The following is a 24462-nucleotide window of genomic DNA, read 5'->3' as shown; positions in this document are numbered from 1 at the left end:
TTTTTCTGCTGATTAATCCACAAATAACGTTAATGTTGATTGCTCTGTAATCGTTCGATGACTGTTATGATTTGGATACTGATCTACAGCATTTATATATCTGTTGATGTTTGTTAACATTCAAGTGAATCGATAGGAAATTTATCTCGAGACATTTTTAGGTATTGGCCGTAATGCGTGAATAAGATTTACATCAATTCACTTTTAATAGTTTGACTATAGAAGTAGTTTGCGAAAAGGGAGGGGTGTTCCCATCCCTTTTTAGAGGCATTAGTAAGGTTCCAATTCTCTAACAGTAGTGAAATATGAAGGTAACGCGGAGAAATTAAAAAGAGGCACTTACTTCTGAGAGAATACTAGCATCTATTGATCCAATGACGGTGTGAAACTTAGTGGAGTCTGATACTATACCGGATGTGATAAACTGGCTTTCGACCTGTTTAAACCAAAGGGCAGGATTGCTACGCCGAAATGGAGGGATCTTGACTGAAACTCTTGCAATTTCTTGATGTCCAGCGGTCAAGGGATCATCCATTGGATTTGTGCACCTATTATTTTATTCTGGTGAAGGAGGATTCACACCCGGTATAAGGATTTCTCGGTGAGTTTCTCTGTTGTCTTGATTTGCCATGGTAATTGAAGTTCTTTGTGGGCTATGAAACATATTCTTTTGGTCTTTAGAGATTGATGAATGTTCGCGGTTGTGAAGGAAATAAAACTCAGGAATAAACAAGTAAGGAAAGTCTAAAGTCGGGCGGGGCCGACTATATTATACCCTGCACCACTTTGTAGATCTAAATTTTCGATACCATATCACATCCGTCAAATGTGTTGGGGGCTATATATAAAGGTTTGTCCCAAATACATACATTTAAATATCACTCGATCTGGACGGAATTTGATAGACTTCTACAAATCTATAGACTCAAAATTTAAGTTGGCTAATGCACTAGTGTGGAACACAATTTTAGTAAAAAACAAGTAAGGAAAGTCTAAAGTCGGGCGGGGCCGACTATATTATACCCTGCACCACTTTGTAGATCTAAATTTTCGATACCATATCACATCCGTCAAATGTGTTGGGGGCTATATATAAAGGTTTGTCCCAAATGCATACATTTAAATATCACTCGATCTGGAAGAATTTGATAGACTTCTACAAAATCTATAGACTCAAAATTTAAGTCGGCTAATGCACTAGGGTGGAACACAATGTTAGTAAAAAAATATGGGAAACGTTTAAATGTGAAGCAATTTTAAGGAAACTTCGCAAAAGTTTACTTATGATTTATCGCTCGATATATATGTATTAGAAGTTTAGGAAAATTAGAGTCATTTTTACAACTTTTCGACTAAGCAGTGGCGATTTTACAAGGAAAATGTTGGTATTTTGACCATTTTTGTCGAAATCAGAAAAACATATATATGGGAGCTATATCTAAATCTGAACCGATGTCAACCAAATTTGGCACGCATAGCTACAATGCCAATTCTACTCCCTGTGCAAAATTTCAACTAAATCGGAGTTAAAAATTGGCCTCTGTGGTCATATGAGTGTAAATCGGGCAAAAGCTATATATGGGAGATATATCCAAATCTGAACCGATTTCAACCAAATTTGGCACGCATAGTTGCAATGCTAATTCTACTCCCTATGCAAAAGTTCAACTAAATCGGAACAAAAAATTGGCCTCTGTGGGCAAATGAGTGTAAATCGGGCGAAAGCTATATATGGGAGCTATATCTAAATCTGAACCGATTTTGCTGATATTTTGCAAGTTTTTCGAGACTCATAAAATATTCGGATGTACGGAATTTGAGGAAGATCGGTTGATATACACGCCAATTATGGCCAGATCGGTGAAAAATATATATGGCAGCTATATCTAAATCTGAACCGATTTTTTCCAAAATCAATAGGGATCGTCTTTGAGCCGAAACAGGACCCTATACCAAATTTTAGGACAGTCGGACTAAAACTGCGAGCTGTACTTTGCACACAAAAATACATCAACAGACAGACAGACAGACAGACGGACAGACAGACGGACAGACAGACAGACGGACATCGCTAAATCGACTCAGAATTTAATTCTAAGCCGATCCGTATACTAAAAGGTTGGTCTATGATTACTCCTTCTTGGCGTTACATACAAATGCACAAACTTATTATACCCTGTACCACAGTAGTGGTGAAGGGTATAAATATGGGAAACATTTAAATCTGTAGCAATTTTAAGGAAACTTCGCAAAAGTTTATTTATGCTTTATCGCTCGATATATATGTATTAGAAGTTTAGGAAAATTTGAGTCATTTTTACAACTTTTGGACTAAGCAGTGGCGATTTTACAAGGAAAATGTTGGTATTTTGACCATTTTTGTCGAAATCAGAAAAACATAAATGGGAGCTATATCTAAATTTGAACCGATTTCAACCAAATTTGGCACGCATAGCAATAATGCTAATTCTACTCTCTGTGCAAAATTTCAACTAAATCGGAATTAAAAATTGGCCTATTTGGTCATATGAGTGTAAATCGGGCGAAAGCTATATATGGGAGATATATATAAATCTGAACCGATTTCAACCAAATTTGGCACGCATAGCTACAACGCTAATTCTACTCCCTATGCAAAATTTCAACTAAATCGGAGCAAAAAATTGGCCTCTGTGGGCAAATGAGTGTAAATCGGGCGAAAGCTATATATGGGATATATATCCAAATCTGAACCGATTTCAACCAAATTTGGCACGCATAGTTATAATGCTAATTCTACTCCCTGTGCAAAATTTCAACTAAATCGGAGTTAAAAATTGGCCTCTGTGGTTATATGAGTGTAAATCGGGCGAAAGCTATATATGGGAGATATATCTAAATCTGAACCGATTTAAACCAATTTTGGCACACATAGTTACAATACTAATTCTACTCTCTGTGCAAAATTTCAACTAAAACGGAGTTAAAAATTGGCCTCTGTGGTCATATGAGTGTAAATCGGGCGAAAGCTATATATGGGAGCTATATCTAAATCTGAACCGATTTTGCTGATATTTTTCAAGTTTTTCGAGACTCATAAAATATTCGGATGTACGGAATTTGAGGAAGATCGGTTGATACACATGCCAATTATGACCAGATCGGTGAAAAATATATATGGCAGCTATATCTAAATCGGAACCGATTTTTTCCAAGATCAATAGGGATCGTCTTTGAGCCGAAACAGGAACTTATACCAAATTTTAGGACAATCGGACTAAAACTGCGAGCTGTACTTTGCACACAAAAATACATCAACAGACAGACAGACAGACAGACAGACACACAGACAGACAGACAGACATCGCTAAATCGACTCAGAATTTAATTCTAAGCCGATCCGTATACTAAAAGGTTGGTCTATGATTACTCCTTCTTGGCGTTACATACAAATGCACAAACTTATTATACCCTGTACCACAGTAGTGGTGAAGGGTATAAAAACAAAATTATTTAATATTTTATTTCACAACCGTTTCTTCACATATCAATTTTCGAATCAAAATTCACATTTTTTTTCTATTTCTCAAATATCAAAAGTCAAAGATAACTCGATTTGAAAATTAATTTTGATAACAAGTAAAATTAATTTTTAAGGGAAATAAAAAAATCAAAGGTATCTTGATATAAAAAAATGAATTGTTTAACAAGTAAAAATAATTTTAAGCAAAAAAATTAAAAATCAAAGGTAACTTGATTAAATATAAATAACAGGTTGACTGATAAGTCCCCGGTCTAACAAAGAAAAACATATTTTTTGTCAAAATTCGTTTTTATTATTCAACATAGTTCCCTTCAAGAGCGATACAACGATTATAACGACCTTCCAATTTTTTGATACCATTTTGGTAGTACTCCTTCGGTTTTGCCTCAAAATAAGCCTCAGTTTCGGCGATCACCTCTTCATTGCAGCCAACTTTTTTCCCTGCGAGCATCCTTTTGAGGTCTGAGAACAACAAAAAATCGCAGGGGGCCAGATCTGGAGAATACGGTGGGTGGGGAAGCAATTCGAAGCCCAATTCATGAATTTTTGCCATCGTTCTCAATGACTTGTGGCACGGTGCGTTATCTTGGTGGAACAACACTTTTTTCTTCTTCATATGGGGCCGATTTGCCGCGATTTCGACCTTCAACTGCTCCAATAACGCCATATAATACCTCTTTCGGGCGTCCGGAAACTCATTATCAAGCCAAGTTTTTGCTTCCACCGTTTTTTTCCCTTCAGAAAACAGTATTTTATCAAAACACGAAATTCCCTTTTTTCAATTTTTTCACAATAACAAAAGTTGCTTCACAAAAGACGCTCTATCTCACACACTAATCGACTTACAGACGTCAAATTTTGACACAATTCATTTGAAGGTTGGTACTATATAAAAATAATGCATTTAATACTAGCGACGCCATCTATGTGTCAGACCGGGGACTTATCAACCAACCTGTTATGTTAGAGTGGTGTTGCTCCTACAACCACCACAACTCTTTAAAATGTCATCTGATGATTTAAATTGTCAATATCTGCTTTTACCCAGAGAAGGAATATGATCATCTCAAACATATCTCAAAAGCAAAATGTTATTTTTGTACAGTGACCATGCCGCCACCATATTATTTTCTCGGAAATTAGGTTATGTTAATGTTTCAGGCTCATTTTGACTATTCAGTCTAATTTCAAGCATGTTATGTTTGGGAAGAAAAACACATATTTGCTACTAAAGTGGAGGTCCTACATATACGTAGATCTGAAAGAATTTTTATTAAATGATGGGATTATCCCAGCCGCAGTGGGACAGGAGAGGAAGAGAAAAGGGGTTGAAGAACCGCAATGGACCAACTGTGGTATAAGTGGAAATCCGCTTTGCATGTATTCGTGACCTAACCTCCGCCATAGGAGACTCCTGGAAGAGCGAATCCCATTCGGTCCGGTAGAAATTTTGTACGGGATGTTAGTATAACACGCAAAAAATGTTCCACATAACATAATTTTCCTATAAAAAAGAAGCTTCCGCCTGTTTTAATGTCTTAAAAGACAACGCTAAGAAAGTTTTACATGGCTTGCCAGCGGCAAATTTTACTACAACCCCAGTAATTCGATTGTGGATGACACTCTATAGTAGAAGAAATTTGTACACAACACATGATGGAGGGTTTATAAGATTCAACCGTATTGTTAGTTCGGATTGTATTGCAGATGGGCCATATCGTTCCACTTTTACGTATAGCCCCCATATAAACGGACTCCCAGATTTGGCTTGCGGAGCCTATAAGAGTAGCATATTTCATTCAATCTGGCTGAAATTTGGTACATGGTGTAAGTATATTGCCTTTAACAACCATGCAAAAATTGGTCCATATCGATCCATAATTATATATAGCCCCCATATAAACCGATCTCCAGATATGACCTCCGGAGCCTCTTAGAGGAGCAAAATTCATCCGATCCGGTTAAAATGTGGTACATTATGTTGGTCTACGGTCTCTAACAACCACGAAAAAATTGGTCCACATAGGTTCATAATTATATATAGCCCATATAAACCGATCCCCAGAACTACTAAGAGTAGCAAATTTCATCCGATCCGGATGAAATTTTGTACATGGTATTAGTATATGGTCTCTAACAACCATGGTCCATATCCGTCCATAATTATATATAGCCCCCATATAAACCGTTTCCCAGATTTGATCTCCGGAGCCTCTTGGAGAAGCAAAATTCATCCGATCCGGTTGAAATTTGCAACGTGGTGTTAGTATATGGCCGCTAATAACCATGCCAAAATTGGTCCATATAGGTCTATAGTTATATATAGCCGATCCCCAATCACACAAAAATTGGTCCACATCGGTTCATAATCATGGTTGCCACTCGAGCCAAAAATAATCTACCAAAATTTTATTTTTATGGAAAATTTTGTCAAAAATTTATTCCCATAGAAAATTTTGTCAAATTTTATTTCTATAGAAAATTTTGGAAAAATTTTAATTCTATAGAGAATGTTGTAAAAATTTTAATTCTATTGAAAATTTTGTCAAAATTTTATTTCTATAGAAAATTTTGTAAAAATTTTATTTCTACAGAAAATTTTGACAACATTTTATTTCTATAGAAAATGTTGTCAAAATTTTATTTTGTCAAAATTTTATTTCTATAGAAACTTTTATTAAAATTTTATTTCTATAAAAATGTTGTCAATCTTAATTATATACGTATTTAATCGGCCTTTTTTAGTTTAATACATACCACATATGGACTACCTTGCAATTTAGAAGACGGTGTTAGGAAGTTTTAAGATACCTTGCCATCGGCAAGTGATACCGCAACCCAAGTAATTCCATTGTGGATGACAGTCTTCAGTAGAAGTTTCTACGCAATCCATGGTGGAGGGTACACCCTCAAAAAAAAATCGCTTCTTTAACATATGTTCCAAACATATTTTGCAGGAAGCACATATATTATTGGATACTGCCGAAACATTAATATGTTTGTTTTATGTGAACATATTATATGTTTGGAAGCATTTTGAGCCCAAAAATATTATATGCTTGGAAGAATTTTTCCCAAAGACGATTGTGCTCATTGCCCAACATACTCGTAATTTTCAATTCCACGAAATATTTTAGTTCTTGGCACCTTTTTCTGTAATACAAATAATGTTGAAGAAATTATTCACTTTCATAAAGTTTTTAAATTTTACCTTTCGCCTGTACGGAGAATCGAACCGAGGACCATACAGTTTGTAAGCCAACACACTATCCACTGGACTACGTAGCTGTTATAGTCACCAGTAGATAATTATCGTTATAAGTTACATTTATATAGCATAGTTTGCAGCGCCCACGAGCCCATGCAAACATAACATTATTTAACAGAAACATACATTTGTTTGCCACGTGGAGCAGTGGTTAGCATGTCTGCCTTGCATGCAAAGGGTCGTGGGTTCAATGCCTGCTCCGACCGAACACTTTTTTTTTTAATTTACACATTTATATTCATACTATATTAAATTTTTATAATGAAATTTCGAAATGTGGATTATTAATCATTTTACTGTCCCAACTCTAAAAAGAGTATAGTGCCCTTTCGTTATTTTTATGGAGACCCCTGATTTCTTTTAACGAACCAAGAAAAAAATTGTGTCCATAATGCCAAAATGATAAACAAAACACATGTCTACATATACATAAAATGCTGCTCTCAAGGCGAAAACATATGCTGTTTGTTTTTCAAATGTCTATTCTCTTGGTTCCGAATGTCTCTTCTCTTATTCAAATTAAATAATATTTAGACTTAAGCATATCAAATGTTTGGCCTTATCATAAAACAGTTTTCCGAAACAACATACAAGCGGTTTCACAGAATTTGTTCTCTTTTGATTCTTTCGCTGTGTTATGTTGATATCTTTCGTCAACTCTCCCGGTTTCCATCTCTCTTTCTCTATACTCTCTCTGTCGCTTTGAATAAAATATCACAACATATGTATGTTTAGTCGAAATTTGTAAATATATATAAGTTTGCATTCACACATATGATTTTTATGAAACATTCATGCCCCAAGCATAATATATTCTAACATATTAACATAGATGTCCCAAACATTTAGTGTTAGTTTAGGAACATTACATGTTTTCACTTAAATATATTGTGTTTTAAAATTGTGCCCGAAACACATTTTGTTTATATCGGAACATATGAAAAACATATTTTTCTAACAGTGTACATAAGCTTCGGTCTGACCGAACTTACAGCCGTATATACTTGTTTTTTAATTGGAAAAATAGAAATGTTCTAATTGATTTTGATTTGGAGGGAATTTTCCAAAGATGGATGTATAAATTTGACAGCTGTTGAGTAAAACCATTTTGGGTAAGGACACCTCATTTGCGGCGATCATCTCTATCCTAGAAGATACAGCGAGCATACTTTTTCGAACAGAAAATAATCGCAGAGACAAATTTCTGGACTATAGTAAATGCTGAAGCAATTTGAAGCCAAATCTTAATATTAAATTAATTAAAACTTTCTTTGAAACAACACTTTCGTTTTCTGTGATTTTGTTGCAGGTGGTCTTTCGTTTTTCAAGGCAGACTATGACCTTGCCAGTTGGCTATTGCATTCTCCTACGATAAAGTACGGGTTCATTATTCGTGTCGATCAGATTCCCCCTTCAAATTTCTCTCCGTAAACTCTACTAGACAACAATATTTTGAAAACAATATCAATCAACTGACCGAAACCTATGGGATATTGAAATAATAGAAAGAGGATTAGTTAAACAGATAACAAAAGGTACTTTATGTTAACGCATTACGAATAATGCCTAGCAATGTCAATTGAATATTTGCAAAAACTCACAGAAACTAAAGTATATAAAGACCCTGGAGCAGTAACAAAAGCATAACAGTCGTCTAACGATTACTCAGCAATCAACATTATCGATATTTGTGGATTATTCAGCAAAAAAAAAATGGCTTTCAAATTCGTTGCTTTGTGTGCTCTCTTTGCTATGGCCAATGCCGGATATGTTGCTCCAGTAACCACATATGCTGCTGCAGCACCTGTTGTCACCAAAGTGGTTAACCCATCTGTAGATGCTGTTGCTTCCACTCAACAGAATGTCGTACGTTCTTTTGGTGGCACTGTCTCTCACTATTCCAAGTCTGTGGAGACACCCTATTCCAGTGTCCACAAAGTAGATACCCGTATTAACAACAATGTTTACACTCCAGCATTGGCTAAAACTTTTACCTATGCTGCTCCAGCTGTAGCTAAGACTTTCACCTATGCGGCACCTGCTGTTACTAAAACTGTGTACTCCCATGAAGCTCCAACTGTATACTCACATGCTGCTCCTACAGTCTATGCAGCCCCAGCCGTTGCCAAGACTGTATACTCCCATGAAAGTCCAGCCGTTTACTCTCATGCCGCTCCTGCTGTATACTCTCATGCCGCTCCAGCCGTATATGCTGCCCCAGCTGTAGCAAAGACTGTCACCTACGCTGCTCCCACTGCCACCACCACCTATAACCATGGTCCTTCGGCCACCACATACTCTCACAATGCTCCTGGTGTCACCGGTTATGGTACCAGCCAAACTGTCCACTACTCTCCTGCTGAAATGGTCTCCCACATGAGCTTTGATGGTTTTGGAACCCACTGGGGATTTTAAATCACTTATGCCAAATGTTCATCCTGTTGTTGTTGTTTAATTATATTTAAAATATATTTATAATCCAATTATAACAAATATACATGTTTTGATATACTCAATTACATTTTTTTTTAAAGCAGGTTTTCGGATTAATTACCTACGTACAATAATTAAGTTCTTGATCGGTTCTTATAGAGGAGACTATAAATAATTGTGAACCAATTTTTGCACGCTTACTAGGGGGCATAATTTCAACCGCATCGAATGAAATTTGCACCTGCTTGAAAGTCGGGAATTCAAATCTGGGGATCGGTTTATATGGGAGCTATGTATAATTATGGGCCGATAAGGATAATTTTTTTCATGGTTATTAGAGGCCATATACTAGCACGTAGCAAATTTCAACCAGATCGGATGAAGTTTGCTCCTTCCAGAGGTTCCTCAAGTCAAATCGGGAATCGGATTATATGGGGGCTATATATAATTACTTTTGCATGATTGTTAGATACCATATAATAATACTACGTACCAAATTTCAACCAGATCTGATGAAATTTACTCCTTCAAGACCCTTCGAAAGCCAAATCTAGGTGTCGGTGTATAAAAGGGGTATACGGCCTACATCAGTAACAACTATTTGTGCCAAGTTTCAGGCCGATAGCTTGTTTCGTTCGTGATTTCAACGGACGGGAGGACGAAAATCGCTAGATCGACTCAGAATTTCACCAAGACCTGGAATATATATTATGGGGTCTTAGACCAATATTTCGATGTGTTACAAACGAAATGACAATCTTAATGGACCCCCATTCTATGGAGGAGGATATAAAAACCGTTTGGATCGAAAACTTTGTTCTTTATGAATCTATTCAAAAATTCCAAACTTTTATCATAAAAAAAATACTGAAAAATGTTTATTTTAGCAATAAAAAAATTAGTGTCCAAATTCAAAGAGCATTTTGTTTATATCCAGCACTGGTCTTTTCCGACTTTAAGTAGGTCACATTTTGAAGTTGCATAATATAGTAGTATGTAATGCCGAACATCTTTTCGAAATCTTGCGGACATTTCTGGAATATATGTACAAATTCATTACTACCCTTTCCAAAAGATTATTTATATATAAGAAAGAGGTATGTTTCTGTTAAATAGAGTTTCTTTACGTTGGCTCGTGGGCTCCCAAAACTATGCTATATAAATATAACCCCTTTACAATATGTGTTGCTTGTGCGTTGATGGCTACAGTAGGTTACGGATATAGGCACATCTCATATAAGAAAAAACGCATATAAGACAATGTAACAAAAACGCCATGTCTCTTTGCAGTGTTTTGGTGCGAAAAATGTTTCATATAAGAAAAACTTGTATAAGAAAAAAAGTGATAAAAGAACAAATTCACAAAACCAAAATCCCATTATAAAAAGTCCTTTATGAGACTTTTATGTGTAGAATTTTTTATTTTTTTTATACCCACCACCATAAAATGGTGACGGGGGTATAATAAGTTTGTCATTCCGTTTGTAACGTATCGAAATATCGATTTCCGACTATATAAAGTATATATTCTTAATCAGGGAGAAATTCTAAGACGATATAAGCATGTCCGTCTGTCCGTCTGTCTGTTGTAATCACGCTACAGCCATCAATAATGGCGCTATCGTCCGCAAATTTGGCACTGATTAGTTTTTTGCTTGCAGGCAGGTCAAGTTCGAAGATGGGCTATATCGGTCCAAGTTTTTATATAGTCCCCATATAAACCGACCTCCCGATTTGGGGTCTTGGGCCTATAAAAACCGTAGTTTTTATCAGATTTGCCTGAAATTGGAAATCCAGAGGTATTTTGGGACCATAAAGAGGTGTGTCGAAAATGGTCCGTATCGGTCCATGTTTTGGTATAGCCCCCATATAGACCGATGTCCCGATTTTGCTTCTTAGGCGTCTAGAAACAGTACTTTCTATCCGATTTGTCTGAAATTGAAAATCTAGAGGTATTTTAGGACCATAAGAAGGTGTGTCGAAAATGGTCCGTATCGGTCCATGTTTTGATATAGCCCCCATATAGACCGATCTCTCGATTTTGCTTCTTGGGCGTCTAGAAACTATATTTACCATCCGATTTGCCTGAAATTGGAAATCTAGAGGTATTGTGGGACTATAAAGAGGTGTATCGAAAATGGTCCGTATCGGTCCATGGTTTGGTATAGCCCCCATATAGACCGATCTCCCGATTTTGCTTCTTGCGCGTCTAGAAACAGTATTTTCTATCCGATTTGTATGAAATTGAAAATCTAGAGGTATTTTGGGACCATAAAGAGGTGAATCGAAAAGGGTCCGTATCGGTCCATGTTTTGATATAGCCTTCATATAAACCAACCTCTCGATTTGGAGACTTGGGCCTATAAAAACCGTAGTTTTTATCCAATTTGCCTGAAATTGGAAATATAGAGGTATTTGAGGACCGTAAGGAGGTGTGCCGAAAATGGTGCCCATCGGTCCATGTTTTGGTATAGCCCCCATATAGACCGATATCCCGATTTTGCTTCTTGGACTTCTAGAAACTATATTTTCTATCCGATTTTCCTGAAATTGAAAATCTAGAGTTCTTTTGGGACCATAAAAAGGTGTGCCGAAAATGGTGCCCATAGGTCCATTTTTTGGTATAGCCCCCATATAGAACGATCTCCCGATTTTGCTTCTTGGGCTTCTAGAAACTATATTTACCATCCGCTTTGCCTGAAATTCTTGAGCTTCTATAAACTGTATTTATTACCCGATTTTCCTGAAATTCGAAATCTAAAGGTATTTTTAGACCACAAATAAGTGTGCCGAAATTGAGGTATATCGGTCCATTTATTGGTATAACCCCCATATAGACTGATCTCTCAATTTTTACTTCTTGGGCGTCTAGAGACTATATTTTCTAGCCGATTTGTTTGAAATTCTGAAGGTATTTTAAGATCACAAATATGTGAGTAGCAAATGGTACCTATCGCTCCATGTTTTGGTATAGCCCCTATATACACCGATCTCCCGGCTTTATTTCTTGGGCTTCTAGAATCCGTAGTTTTTAACCGATTTGCTGGAAAGTAGTAATCTATAATGAAATTTTAGACAAACGAAATTTCCTTTTACTTTATACTTTATAAGTATTTTCGTTTATTCAACTCTAAAATTCTCTACAATAGCAGGCGCACTGATCATGACAATTGCTTCAAACTGAAAGTAAAATTTCCAGATTTTATTCGTCGTATTTATTTAAATAATGGCGGAAAAAATCTACAGATTTAAAATTTCAAATCAAGGAGTAATTTAATCATATGCACGATTTGTTTATAATTTCTCTAAAACTCAAACAAAATTGGTTCTCATAAATCTAGAATCTTATCTAGTCTTCATAGGTAGAATCTTTAAAGTTTGTCTTCGGGAGCTGACTGCCTTGGGAGAAGATTTGTCATCAAACCGCCTACAATTCTATATATTATCAATTAACCCTCTACGACGAAGAGTTTTCAAAGTAAACTATCATATTTGATTCATGGTGGTGGGTATTTAAAATTCGGCTCGGCCGAATTTACTGCTTTATATACTTGTTATACCCTCCACCATAGGATGGGGGTATATTAACTTTGTCATTCCATTTGTAACACATCGAAATATTGCTCTAAGACCCCATAAAGTATATATATTCTGGGTCGTGGTGAAATTCTGAGTCGATCTAAGCATGTCCGTCCGTCAGTCCGTCTGTCCGTCAGTCCGTCTGTCCGTCTGTCCGGCTGTCCGTCCGTCTGTGGAAATCACGCTAACTTCCGAACGAAACTAGCTATCGACTTGAAACTTGGCACAAGTAGTTGTTGTTGATGTAGGTCGGATGGTATTGAAAATGGGCCATATCGGCCCACGTTTACGTATAGCCCCCATATAAACCGATCCCCAAATTTGGTTTGCGGAGCCTTCCGGAGCAGCAAAATTCATCCGATCCGGTTGAAATTTGGTACCTGATGTTAGTATACGGTCTCTACCAACCATGCAAAAATTGGTCCATATCGGTCCATAAATATATATAGCTCCCATATAAACCGATCCCCAGATTTGACCTCCGGAGCCTCTTGGAGGAGCAAACTTCATCCTACCCGATTAAAATTTGGTACGTGGTGTTAGTATATGGTCTTTAACAAGCATGCAAAAACTGGTCCATATCGGTCCATAATTATATATAGCTCCCATATAAACCGATCCCCAGATTTGACCTCCGGAGCCTCTTGGAGGGGCAAAATTCATCCGATCCGTTTGAAATTGGGTACCTGATGTTAGTATACGGTCTCTAACAAGCATGCAAAAATTGGTCCATATCGGTCCATAATTATATATAGCTCCCATATAAACCGATCCCCAGATTTGAACTCTGGAGCCTCTTGGATGAGCAAAATTCATCCGATCCAATTGAAATTTAGTACGCGGTGTTAGTATATGGTCTCTAACAACCATGCAAAAATTGGTCCATATCGGTCCATAATTATATATAGCTCCCATATAAATCGATCCCCAGATTTGACCTCAGGAGCCTCTTGGAGGAGCAAAAGTCATCCGATGCGGTTGAAATTTGGTACATTTCGTTAGTATATGACCTCTAACAGCCATGTAAAAATTGTCAAATTTTATTACTATAGAAAGTTTTGTAAAAAGTTTATTTCTATAGCAATGTTTGTCAACATTTTATTTCCATAGAAAATTTTGTCAAAATTTTATTTCTATAGAAAATTTTGTAAAAAATTTATTTCTGTAGAAAATTTTGTCAACATTTTATTTCTATAGACAATTTTGTCAACATTTTATTTCTGTAGAACATTTTGTCAACATTTTATTTCTATAGAAAATTTTGTCAACATTTTATTTCTATAGAAAATGTTGTCAAAATTTTATTGCTATAGAAAATTTTGTCAACATTTTACTTCCATAGAAAATTTTGTCAACATTTTATTTCTATAGAAAATTTTGTCAAGTTTTTATTTCTATAGAAAATTTTGTCAAAATTTTATTTCTATAGAAAATTTTGCCAAACTGAATTATATACGTATTTAATCGGCCTTTTTTTGTTTAATATATACCCCTTATGGACTAACTTACAATTTAGAAGACAGTGTTAAAAAGTTTTACGATAACTTGCCATCGGCAAGTGTTATCGCAACCCAAGTAATTCGATTGTGGATGACAGCCTTTAGTAGAAGTTCCTACGCAATCCATGGTGGAGGGTACATAAGATTCGGCCTGGCCGAACTTACGGCCATATATACTTGTTTTTTTTTTTTTTTTTTTTTTTATTTTATTACACAGAAAAAAGTCGGTTGTAAAACTGATACTAAAATGAACTAATACTTATTGCAAAAATTTTATTTTGTTTTAGTTTATTTTTAAAATCTTGTAAGAAGCTTTCCCCAGCCCAACGATTTTTTCTTTATTCCAAGTATGTCTAAAAAATTTTATGTCAGTCAAATTTCAAGGACATACAAATTAGTTCAATTCTAACTAAAACAGAGGAAGTTTTTCGTACATTTCTCAAAAATAGCATGAATGAACTACAGCGTGGTTAAATTGGGAATGATATGGAGCTTAAGAATTGTTCTATATTTTTAATTCATTTTTTCTTGTCGAGAAAGATGCATTTCGTAAATGAAAAATCAAAAAAAGTCGAAAAATTTTCTTTCAATTAATGAATCTCAAAATTTGGAATACAATTTTGTTCAATTTTTGCACGAGATAGTTAATTTTTCCCACAATGTAGTTTACTTTTTTTTCTGTGTATATTGATGTTATTTCATATCCTTTATTACTTTTCTATTTTAAGATTATTTTAAATCATACCTAAGCAATTAGCGAATTAGTGGTATTACAAAAGACTTTAAAACTAAGCACCTTTAAAAAGTACATACTGACTAATTTTTTTTTTTAATTTTGTTTATTTTATTCTAATTGTTCAGATTGGAGTTTTTAAATGTTCAATTTTAACAGTTTTTTTAAAAAACATTGTAAAATTATAAGACGAAATTTGTCTACTTCTTTCTAAAAGAGAGTTTTGTGGAATATATTCCTACAAGAAAGAAATTTATGTCATAAATGTGTATGCTTATAAGAAACTTTTTTCTTATATGCAATAATTGTCTATAAGAGAAAAAAAGCTTATAAAAAAATGCGAGATTTTCTGATTTTCTTATTTTGCTAAGAACTAAATAAGTGAGAAAGATATGAGGGAAGATGCAATTAGCCAGAAAATTAAAACAAATTTGAGTTAGTCTTTGAAATTGTTTTTACATACTATAAAAATCAACGTTTATATCACAAAGTACTGGTATGTACTTTTCTTTCAAAAAAAACTTCCTTACAGCGAAAATCAAAGATTGGGAAGAAAGAATTATTTTTTTGCGTGTAATTTTAATTTTAATTAATTCAAATTTAATTTCTTTTTTTGTTAGTCTTTGAAATTGTTTTTACATACTATAAAAATCAACGTTTATATCACAAAGTACTGGTATGTACTTTTCTTTCAAAAAAAAAACTTCCTTACAGCGAAAATCAAAGATTGGGAAGAAAGAATTATTTTTTTGCGTGTAATTTTAATTTTAATTAATTCAAATTTAATTTCTTTTTTTTTAGTTTTATTTTTTCTCCATTTCCTTAAAATGTTGAAGACATATTTAGTTGTTGCAATCTCTGTAAAAAAGAAAACTGTATTTCGAACTTCTTTTCCAATAAATTTATTTCAATTGATGTGGAAAAATATGATGATTTGTGATTTGTGCGTTTTCTTTACAACTTTATTTTTGGCTCCTCTCATAAATAAAAATTAACATGAAAAAGAAAACAAGACAAAATTGATTTTTGTTTTTGAAGGGGATGATGTTCCCCTTCTTAAGGATACTGATGACAATTTGAAAAAAGAAACGCAATGAAATACTTTACATTAGTTCGAGCCAAAAACTTTGCAATAAAGCCAAGCTGTGTCGGTACCAATGTTGCCGGATGTTCGAGTTCGTCCACGGATACTCCATATCATGATAAAATAAGACGGATAAAGTCACTTTTACACTTTTTGTATCACCAAAAATCGATAAAAGTAAACGTAAAAGAAAATCCGATGAAACAGCGCAATTTATAAAATTTTAAATCTAAATTCTGTACACGCAGAGAAGGAATATGATCACCTCAACCATATTTCAAGAGCAAAATGTTATTTTTGGATGGTGACCATGTAACATGTTTATGGCAAAAATGTTATTTTCTCGCCAAAAATAATATGCTTGCCGAAATCAGACACATAATCTCCGAGAAAATAACATGGTTGCGACAAACATGTTACATGGTCACCATTAAAAAATAACATTTTGCTCTTGAAACATGGTTGAGGTGATCAAATTCCTTCTCTGGGTGTAGATTTTTACCAGCTTTTCTCGAATGCGTACGACAGTTCTAATAAAATTTGGAAGCTCAAGAAGTTAAATCAGAAGATCGGTCTATATGGGACCTATGATAAAATATGGGTTTTTGAGTTTGAAGAACATTGGATAAAAACTGCGAATCCCATGAGGTCAAATCGGGAGATTGGTCTATATGCGTGCTATACAAATACAAGGACCGACAGACGCTATATTCAGCACACCTGTTTCTGGGCCTAGGTTAGGTTAGGTATAGTGGCAGCCCGATATTTCAGGCTCACCTAGACTATTCAGTCCATTGCGATACCACAGTGGTGAACTTCACTCTTATGCGGGCCTAAAATTCATCTGACGTTTCAATATCAAGTAAATCGGTTAAAAGTTGCGATTACTAGAAGCCCTAGAAGTCAAATTGGAAAATCGGTCCATATAAACGGACCCCCAGATTTTCTTGCGGAGCCTATAAGTGTAGCATATTTCATCCGATCCGGTTGAAATTTGATACAGTATATTGCCTTTAACAAGAATGCAAAAATTGGTCCATATCGGTCCATGATTATATATAGCACCCATATAAACCGATCCCCAGATTTGACCACCGGAGCCTCTTAGAGGAGCAAAATTCATCCGATCCGGTTGAAATTTGGTACGTGGTGTTAATATATGGCCTCTAACAACCATGCAAAAATTGGTCCATATCGGTCCATAATTATATATAGCCCCCATATAAATCAATATCCAGATTTGATCTCCGGAGCCTCTTGGATAAGCAAAATTCATTCGATCCGGTTGGAATTTGCAACGTGGTGTTACTATATGGCCGCTAATAACCATGCCAAAATTGGTCCATATCGGTCTATAGTTATATATAGCCGCTCCCCAATCACACAAAAATTGGTCCATATCGGTTCATAACCATGGTTGCCACTCGAGCCAAAAATAATCTACCAAAATTTTATTTCTATAGAAAATTTTGGCAAAATTTTATTTCTATAAAAAATGTTGTCAAAATTTTAATTCTATTGAAAATTTTGTCAAAATTTTATTTCTATAGAAAATTTTGTCAAAATGTTATTTCTATAGAAAATTTTATCAAAATTGTATTTCTATAGAAACTTTTATCAAAATTTTATTTCAATTGAAAATTTTGTCAAACTTGATTATATACGTATTTAATCGGCCTTTTTATACCCTCCACCATAGGATGGGGGTATATTAACTTTGTCATTCCGTTTGTAACACATCGAAATATTGCTCTAAGACCCCATAAAGTATATAAACTGGGTCGTGGTGAAATTGTGAGTCGATCTGAGCATGTCCGTCCGTCCGTCCGTCCGTCTGTTGAAATCATGCTAAATTCAGAACGGTACAAGCTATCGACTTGAATCTTGGAACAAGTAGTTGTTATTGATGTAGGTCAGATGGTATTGAAAATGGGCCATATCGGCCCACTTTTACGTATAGCCCCCATATAAACGGACCCCAAAATTTGGCTTGCCGATCCTCTAAGAGAAGCAAATTTCATCCGATCCGGCTGAAATTTTGTACGTGGTGTTAGTATATGGTCTCTAACAACTATGCAAAAATTGGTCCACATCGGTCCATAATTATATATAGCCCCCATACAAACCGATCCCCCGATTTGGCTTGCCGAGCCTCTAAGAGAAGCAAATTTCATCCGATCGGGCTCAAATTTGGTACATGGTGTTGGTATATGGTCTCTAACAATCATGCAAAAATTGGTCCACATCGGTTCATAATTATATATAGCCCCCATATAAACCGATTCTCCGATTTGGCTTGCGGAGCCTCGTGGAAGAGCGAATTTCATCCGATCCGGCTGAAATTTTGTACATGGTGTTAGTATATGGTCTCTAACAACTATGCAAAAATTGGTCCACATCGGTCCATAATTATATATAGCCCCCATATAAACCGATCCCCCGATTTGGCTTGCCGAGCCTCTAAGAGAAGCAAATTTCATCCGATCCGGCTCAAATTTGGTACATGATGTCAGCATATGATCTTTAACAAACATGCCCTTGAAAGAGCAAACGTTTGTAATACTGTTTAGTTAAAATTTTCTACAACTATTCAAAATTTTCTAAAATTAACCGAAAGTTTTCTTCCTGGTGGGTTCAATGTTTTTTCAGTGCAGATTTCAATGTGGATTTGAAATCCCTTATTTATAAGGCAAATGACAATTAAAATCTACCTAGCTAAAGTGGATTTTGGAAGTGTAATGCGAATGAGGTATTCGTATATTATACAGTATATAAATAGTGTTCTTCCGAAAACTATACCGGAAGAGACTGTCTTAACCATTGTAAAAGTTTTTTTTTTGTATTACAAAATATTTCGTATTTTAGTATTATTTATGGCTAATGTTAGAGAATAATATAAAATACATTGTTAGTTGTCCAGTCAGCGCCTTATAATTGTAGCATTAGGCGATTTCTAATTTATTCAAATGTCTAAATGTATGACACATCAAAGCATGTTTCCTTTTGACCGGGATCCCGTGAAATTCAAAGAAAATCTCACTTTCCCGGGAATGGAAAAAGTCAGGGAAAAAGAAACCCCTAATTTTAATCTTTATAGATAAACTAAGCCTGCTAAAAAGCATAGAAATCAGATTTATATATATCACCCATATATATGTATCGCCTGATTTTCGAAAATTTGGCCATAATATTCTTATTTATATACCAATAATACTCAAATTTCAAATTTAAGGGTAAAGTTTACATGGATCCAAGCATTTGACCTTCCCTTAAGGATTGAGTCTTTGATCAGTAAAATTAAAATTGGCATACAGACCATCTTTATCGAATTTTCATTCCCTTTTTGCTATATTAAAATGTTTTCTTAATTGAAAACAAGTATATACGGCCGTAAGTTCGGCCAGGCTGAAACTTCTTCTAAACACTGCCATCCACAATCGAATTACTTGAGTTGCGGTAACGCTTGCCGATGGCAAGGTATCTTAAAACCTCCTAACACCGTCTTCTAACTTGTAAGTAAGTCCATACGTGGTATACATTAAATTAAGAAGAACCGATTAAATACGTATATAAAGGGTAATACGGTCAAAATTTGGTCAATATAAAATTGACGTATTTCTTTCAATTTTGCATTTAAAAAACCTGAACATCCCTCATTTTGAAGGTGTGTGTGTAGAATGTTGCTCCTATTTTGATTTTGGAATTCACTCTTCAGTTGTCAAAATGCCGTCCAAGCAAGAAGAGCAGCGTATCAAAATTTTGCTCGCGCATCGCGAAAATCCGAGCTACTCGCACGCAAAGCTGGCAAAATCGCTAAAAGTTTCCAAATCAACCGTTACAAATGTAATTAAAGTGTTTGGGGAACGTTTGTCGACAGCCAGGAAGTCTGGATCGGGGGGAAATCGAAAACCGGAAGCCGCTGAGACGACAAAGAGAGTTGCCGGTAGTTTCAAGCGAAACCCTAACCTCTCTCTCTCCGAGATGCCGCAAATAAGCTGGGTCGTCTACAACCGTGCAAACGAGCCGGACTATCGACTTACAAGAAGGTAGTGACTCAAATCGCGATGATAATAAAAATACGACGGCCAAAGAGCGATCCCGGAGGCTGTACACGACGATGCTGACGAAGTTTGACTGCGTGGTAATGGACGACGAAACCTACGTCAAAGCCGACTACAAGCAGCACATAAAACTGTCAAAGTTCGCAAACAAATATCTGGTTTGGCAAGCTATCTGTACCTGTGGCTTGAAAAGCAGCATTTTCATAGCTTCCGGGACTGTCAACCAAGAAATTTACGTGAAAGAGTGTTTGAATAAACGTCTGCTGGCTTTCCTGAAGAAACACGGTTGTTCCGTACTGTTTTGGCCGGATTTGGCATCTTGCCATTACGGTAAAAAGGCCATGGAGTGGTACGCCTCCAACAACGTTCCCAAGGACAAGAACCCTCCCAACACGCCAGAGCTCCGCCCTATTGAGAAATACGGCGCTATTGTCAAGCGGAACCTAAAGAAGACCAAAAAAACTGCTAAGGACGAGCAGCAGTTCAAGGCAAACTGGCTTTCTGCGGCTAAGAAGGTGGACACGGTGGCTGTACAAAATCTGATGGCAGGTGTCAAGCGTGAGGCCCGGCAAATCGGATTTGGACCTAACTGAATATTTTTCCTGAATTTTATACTAAATGAACTTGAAAAAGAAATTTAATTTGATTTTTTAAATAAACGATTTCACCGATTTACACGCGCTTTCCCTTGACCAAATTTTGACCGTATCACCCTTTAATTAATAAAGTCAAAACTTTATTTCTATAGAAATAAAGTTTTGACAAAATTTTCTATAGAAAGGAAATTTTAATAAAATTTTCTATAGAAATAAAATTTTAACAAAATTTTCTATAGAAATAAAATTTTGTTAGATTATTTTTGTCTCGAGTGGCAACCATGATTATAAACCGATATGGACCAATTTTTGTGTGATTGGGGATCGACTATATAACTATAAACCGATATAGTCCAATTTTTGCATGGATGTTAGAGACACCATGTTCCAAATTTCAACCGGGTCGGATGAAATTTGCTTCTCTTAGAGGCTCCGCAAGCCAAATCTGTTCCAAATTTCAACCGGATCGGATGAAATTTGCTTCTCTTAGAGGCGCCGCAAGCCAAATCTGGGGATCAGTTTATATGGGGGCTATATATAATTATGAACCTATGTGGACCAATTTTTGCATGGATGTTAGAGACCATATACTAACACCACGTTCCACATTTGAACCAGATCGGATGAATTTTGCTCCTCCAAGAGGCTCCGGAGATTAAATCTGGAGAACGGTTTATATGGAGGCTATATACAATTATGAACCGATATGGACCAATTCTGGCACGATTGTTAGAGACCATATACCAACACCATGTTCCAAATTTCAGCCGGATCGGATTAAATTTGCTTCTCTTTGAGGCTCCGCAAGCCAAATCTGGAGATGGGTTTATATGGGGGCTATATATAATTATGGACCGATGTGGACCAATTTTAACAAATTTCAGCCGGATCGGATTAAATTTGCTTCTCTTTGAGGCTCCGCAAGCCAAACCTGAGGGTCGGTTTATATGGGAGCTATACGTAAAAGTGGACCGATATGGCCCGTTTGCAATACCATCCTACCTACATCAATAACAACTACTTGTGCCAAGTTTCAAGTCGATAGCTTGTTTCGTTAGGAAGTTAGCGTGATTTCAACAGACGGACGGACATGCTTAGATCGACTCAGAATTTCACCACGACCCAGAATATATATACTTTATGGGGTCTTAGAGCAATATTTCGATGTGTTACAAACGGAATGACAATGTTAATATACCCCCATCCTATGGTGGAGGGTATAAAAAAAACTTTAAACCAAAGATTTAAAATCCCTCGATTAGTCTTTGCCTATATTTCAAGCGTTTTCATCTTAAATCTAAAGAGTCAATATTTCATTTATTTTAATAACGATTTCTTTAAATCAAAAATGTTTTCGTTGCTTTAAGGAAATTATGCCTTAGTTATAAGTAATTTCCAAAATTTGTGTCGTAAACATAATGAAAGAAAATTTGAAGGAAAGATTATAAAATTTCTTTTAATTAAAATTTCATTATTGTAAGGATTTGCATTCAATATTGTGTAAAGTGCTTGCCCTAAAATATAGATTGTGTAATCTTTAATACCACGTAAATATTTTTGTCAGCGAAATGATTAAGAAAAAAAAAATATTATCTGGCTACTCTGCAGTTTTTTTTTTTTTTTATTTGAAAATTCTTGGTATTTCAGCATTCACATTTAATGCCACTTCGCTATGAATTCCATTGAATGTCTGCGGTTTTAGGCGAATATTTGTTCTTCAGTTTGACTCCTTAGTCTTATTGTTCTTCATGGATGATGATGATGAATATTTATTAGAATACAGAAGTTTTCCAAAGTTTTGGTGGTGTATTTTTTTTATCAGGAAACCTCTGTCAAAATGAAAGTAAATGAAGAGGAAAAATAGTAGCAGGGCAGGTATACTCAAGTACTGAGATTTGTTGCAAACAATTGCTATGAAATTTCATTTCGCTAACAATGTCAAGACTGGGTGTTGGTGGTTTTTGTTCATCATTTTTTTTTCTTTCTGCAAATTGATATTAATTTCACTCATGAGTTCCATTAAAAACCATCTAGAGCAAAATGTATTTTATTTGTTTTTTTTTCCACCCCGTGAGACAAAAAGTTCCGATGACAACAAGTATGGCAACGTGTGGAGGGGGTGGGTGCCTGGAGTTTTGGCAAACTGCCAAAGGCATTTCAATCAGTAAATATTGTGGCCTGATTTGGGTAAAGTAGAAAAGAAACAAAAACCGGCCCAAAACCTGTTGACAAAATTTAAAGAGCTTAAAGAAACTTTGGCAGTGTCACATTGACATGTTATCATAATTAAGCGATATGCCTGTGTAAATAGTTCGAAATTATTTACACCATAATATACCTATCGCAGATGACCCTGAATTGAAGTTTAATTTGCAAACATTTTGTTGTTTTTTGCAATGCTTTTACAATTTGGAATTAATTTATTTTTGCCAGACCTCAATATGGTCAAAGAATCATATATAAATCACCCCTATGGAAGTGACCATTATCAGTTGTCTGTTAACTTCATTACATCCAACAACCAAGAAATCAAAAAAACAAAAAACAAAAATGGCTTTCAAGTTTGTTCTTACCGTGTGCGCTGCTCTTTTGGCTGTGGCCAATGCTGGATATGTTGCCCCTGTGACCACCTATGCTGCTTCTCCTGTGATCACCAAGGTGGTTAACCCTGCTGTTGATGCCGTCGCTTCCACCCAACATAATGTGGTTCGCTCTTTCGGTGGTACCGTCTCTCATTATTCCAAGTCTGTGCAAACTCCATACTCTAGCGTTCACAAGGTAGACACCCGCATCAACAACAATGTCTATACTCCAGCTGTTGCCAAGACTGTGTCTTATGCCGCTCCTGCTGTGTATGCTGCTCCTACCGTTGCTAAGACTGTCTCCTATGCTGCTCCAGCTGTTCACACCTACTCGGCTGCTCCTGCTGTTCACACCTATGCGGCTGCCCCAGCTGTTCAAACTTATGCTGCTCCCGTTGTTAAGCAAGCCATTACTTACTCTCCAGCTGCCGCAGTTGCTCACGCTACCTTCGAAGGTTTTGGTGCCCACTGGGGTTATTAGATAACCGATCACTACGATATGGCAATCATTCAATTTGTTAATAATTAATAAATATTTTGTTGATCCTTGTAATTATTTTATGTTTTTGCTTTAAAACCCATAGTCGACACCACCATCGCATGGGTGATGGGTGCCTTAATAAAAATAAGGGTTACCATACCCTTATTTTTGTTAAGGCACTTGTCTCAAAATGAGTGTCAAACTTTTGTTTTGGAGCACTTTGGAAATATCTGGATAATACTCCTATTCTGTTGGATACTACTCCTATTCCAATATGAGCTAAAAATGTCTGCTGGTTTGACTATGGAGACGAATTCTTTTTATACCCTCCACCATAGGATGGGGGGATTATAATTATATAGCACGTATGGACTTAATACACCAGCAAGAATTACCACAAGTAATTCGATTGTTGATGACAGTCTTTATTAGAAGTTTCTACGCAATCCATGGTAGAGGGTACATAAGATTCGGCCTGGCTGAACTTATGGCTGTATATACTTGTTTATTTTCCGATATTCGGGCGGAGATGGGGGACCTCCACTTTGCCCGACTTTTTATACCTTAAACCACATAGTGGTCATGGTATAATAACTTTGATCGGCAAAAAAATGTGCCTACCA

The 24462-nt window shown here is 35.8% G+C and overlaps 2 protein-coding genes across 2 annotated transcripts; both read left to right on the top strand.

The window, feature by feature from the left end:
• Positions 1-8122: 8122 nt before the first annotated feature.
• On the top strand, positions 8123-9206 carry LOC142235110 (uncharacterized). Its single transcript, XM_075306346.1, has one exon. The coding sequence runs from the start codon at positions 8505-8507 to the stop codon at positions 9204-9206; it is 702 nt and encodes a 233-aa protein (XP_075162461.1). The 5' UTR covers positions 8123-8504.
• A 14091-nt stretch (positions 9207-23297) lies between these two features.
• Positions 23298-23849, top strand: LOC142235685 (cuticle protein 76-like). The gene has a single exon (XM_075306944.1). It carries the CDS (start codon positions 23327-23329, stop codon positions 23837-23839), a length of 513 nt encoding a protein of 170 aa, XP_075163059.1. The 5' UTR covers positions 23298-23326; the 3' UTR covers positions 23840-23849.
• The last annotated feature ends 613 nt before the right edge of the window (positions 23850-24462 follow it).

This window comes from Haematobia irritans, chromosome 4 (genome assembly GCF_050003625.1).
Source record: "Haematobia irritans isolate KBUSLIRL chromosome 4, ASM5000362v1, whole genome shotgun sequence".
Lineage (NCBI taxonomy): Eukaryota > Metazoa > Arthropoda > Insecta > Diptera > Muscidae > Haematobia > Haematobia irritans.
The sequence above is the reverse complement of the archived record's forward strand: the minus strand, read 5'-3'. Positions and strand labels throughout refer to the sequence as shown.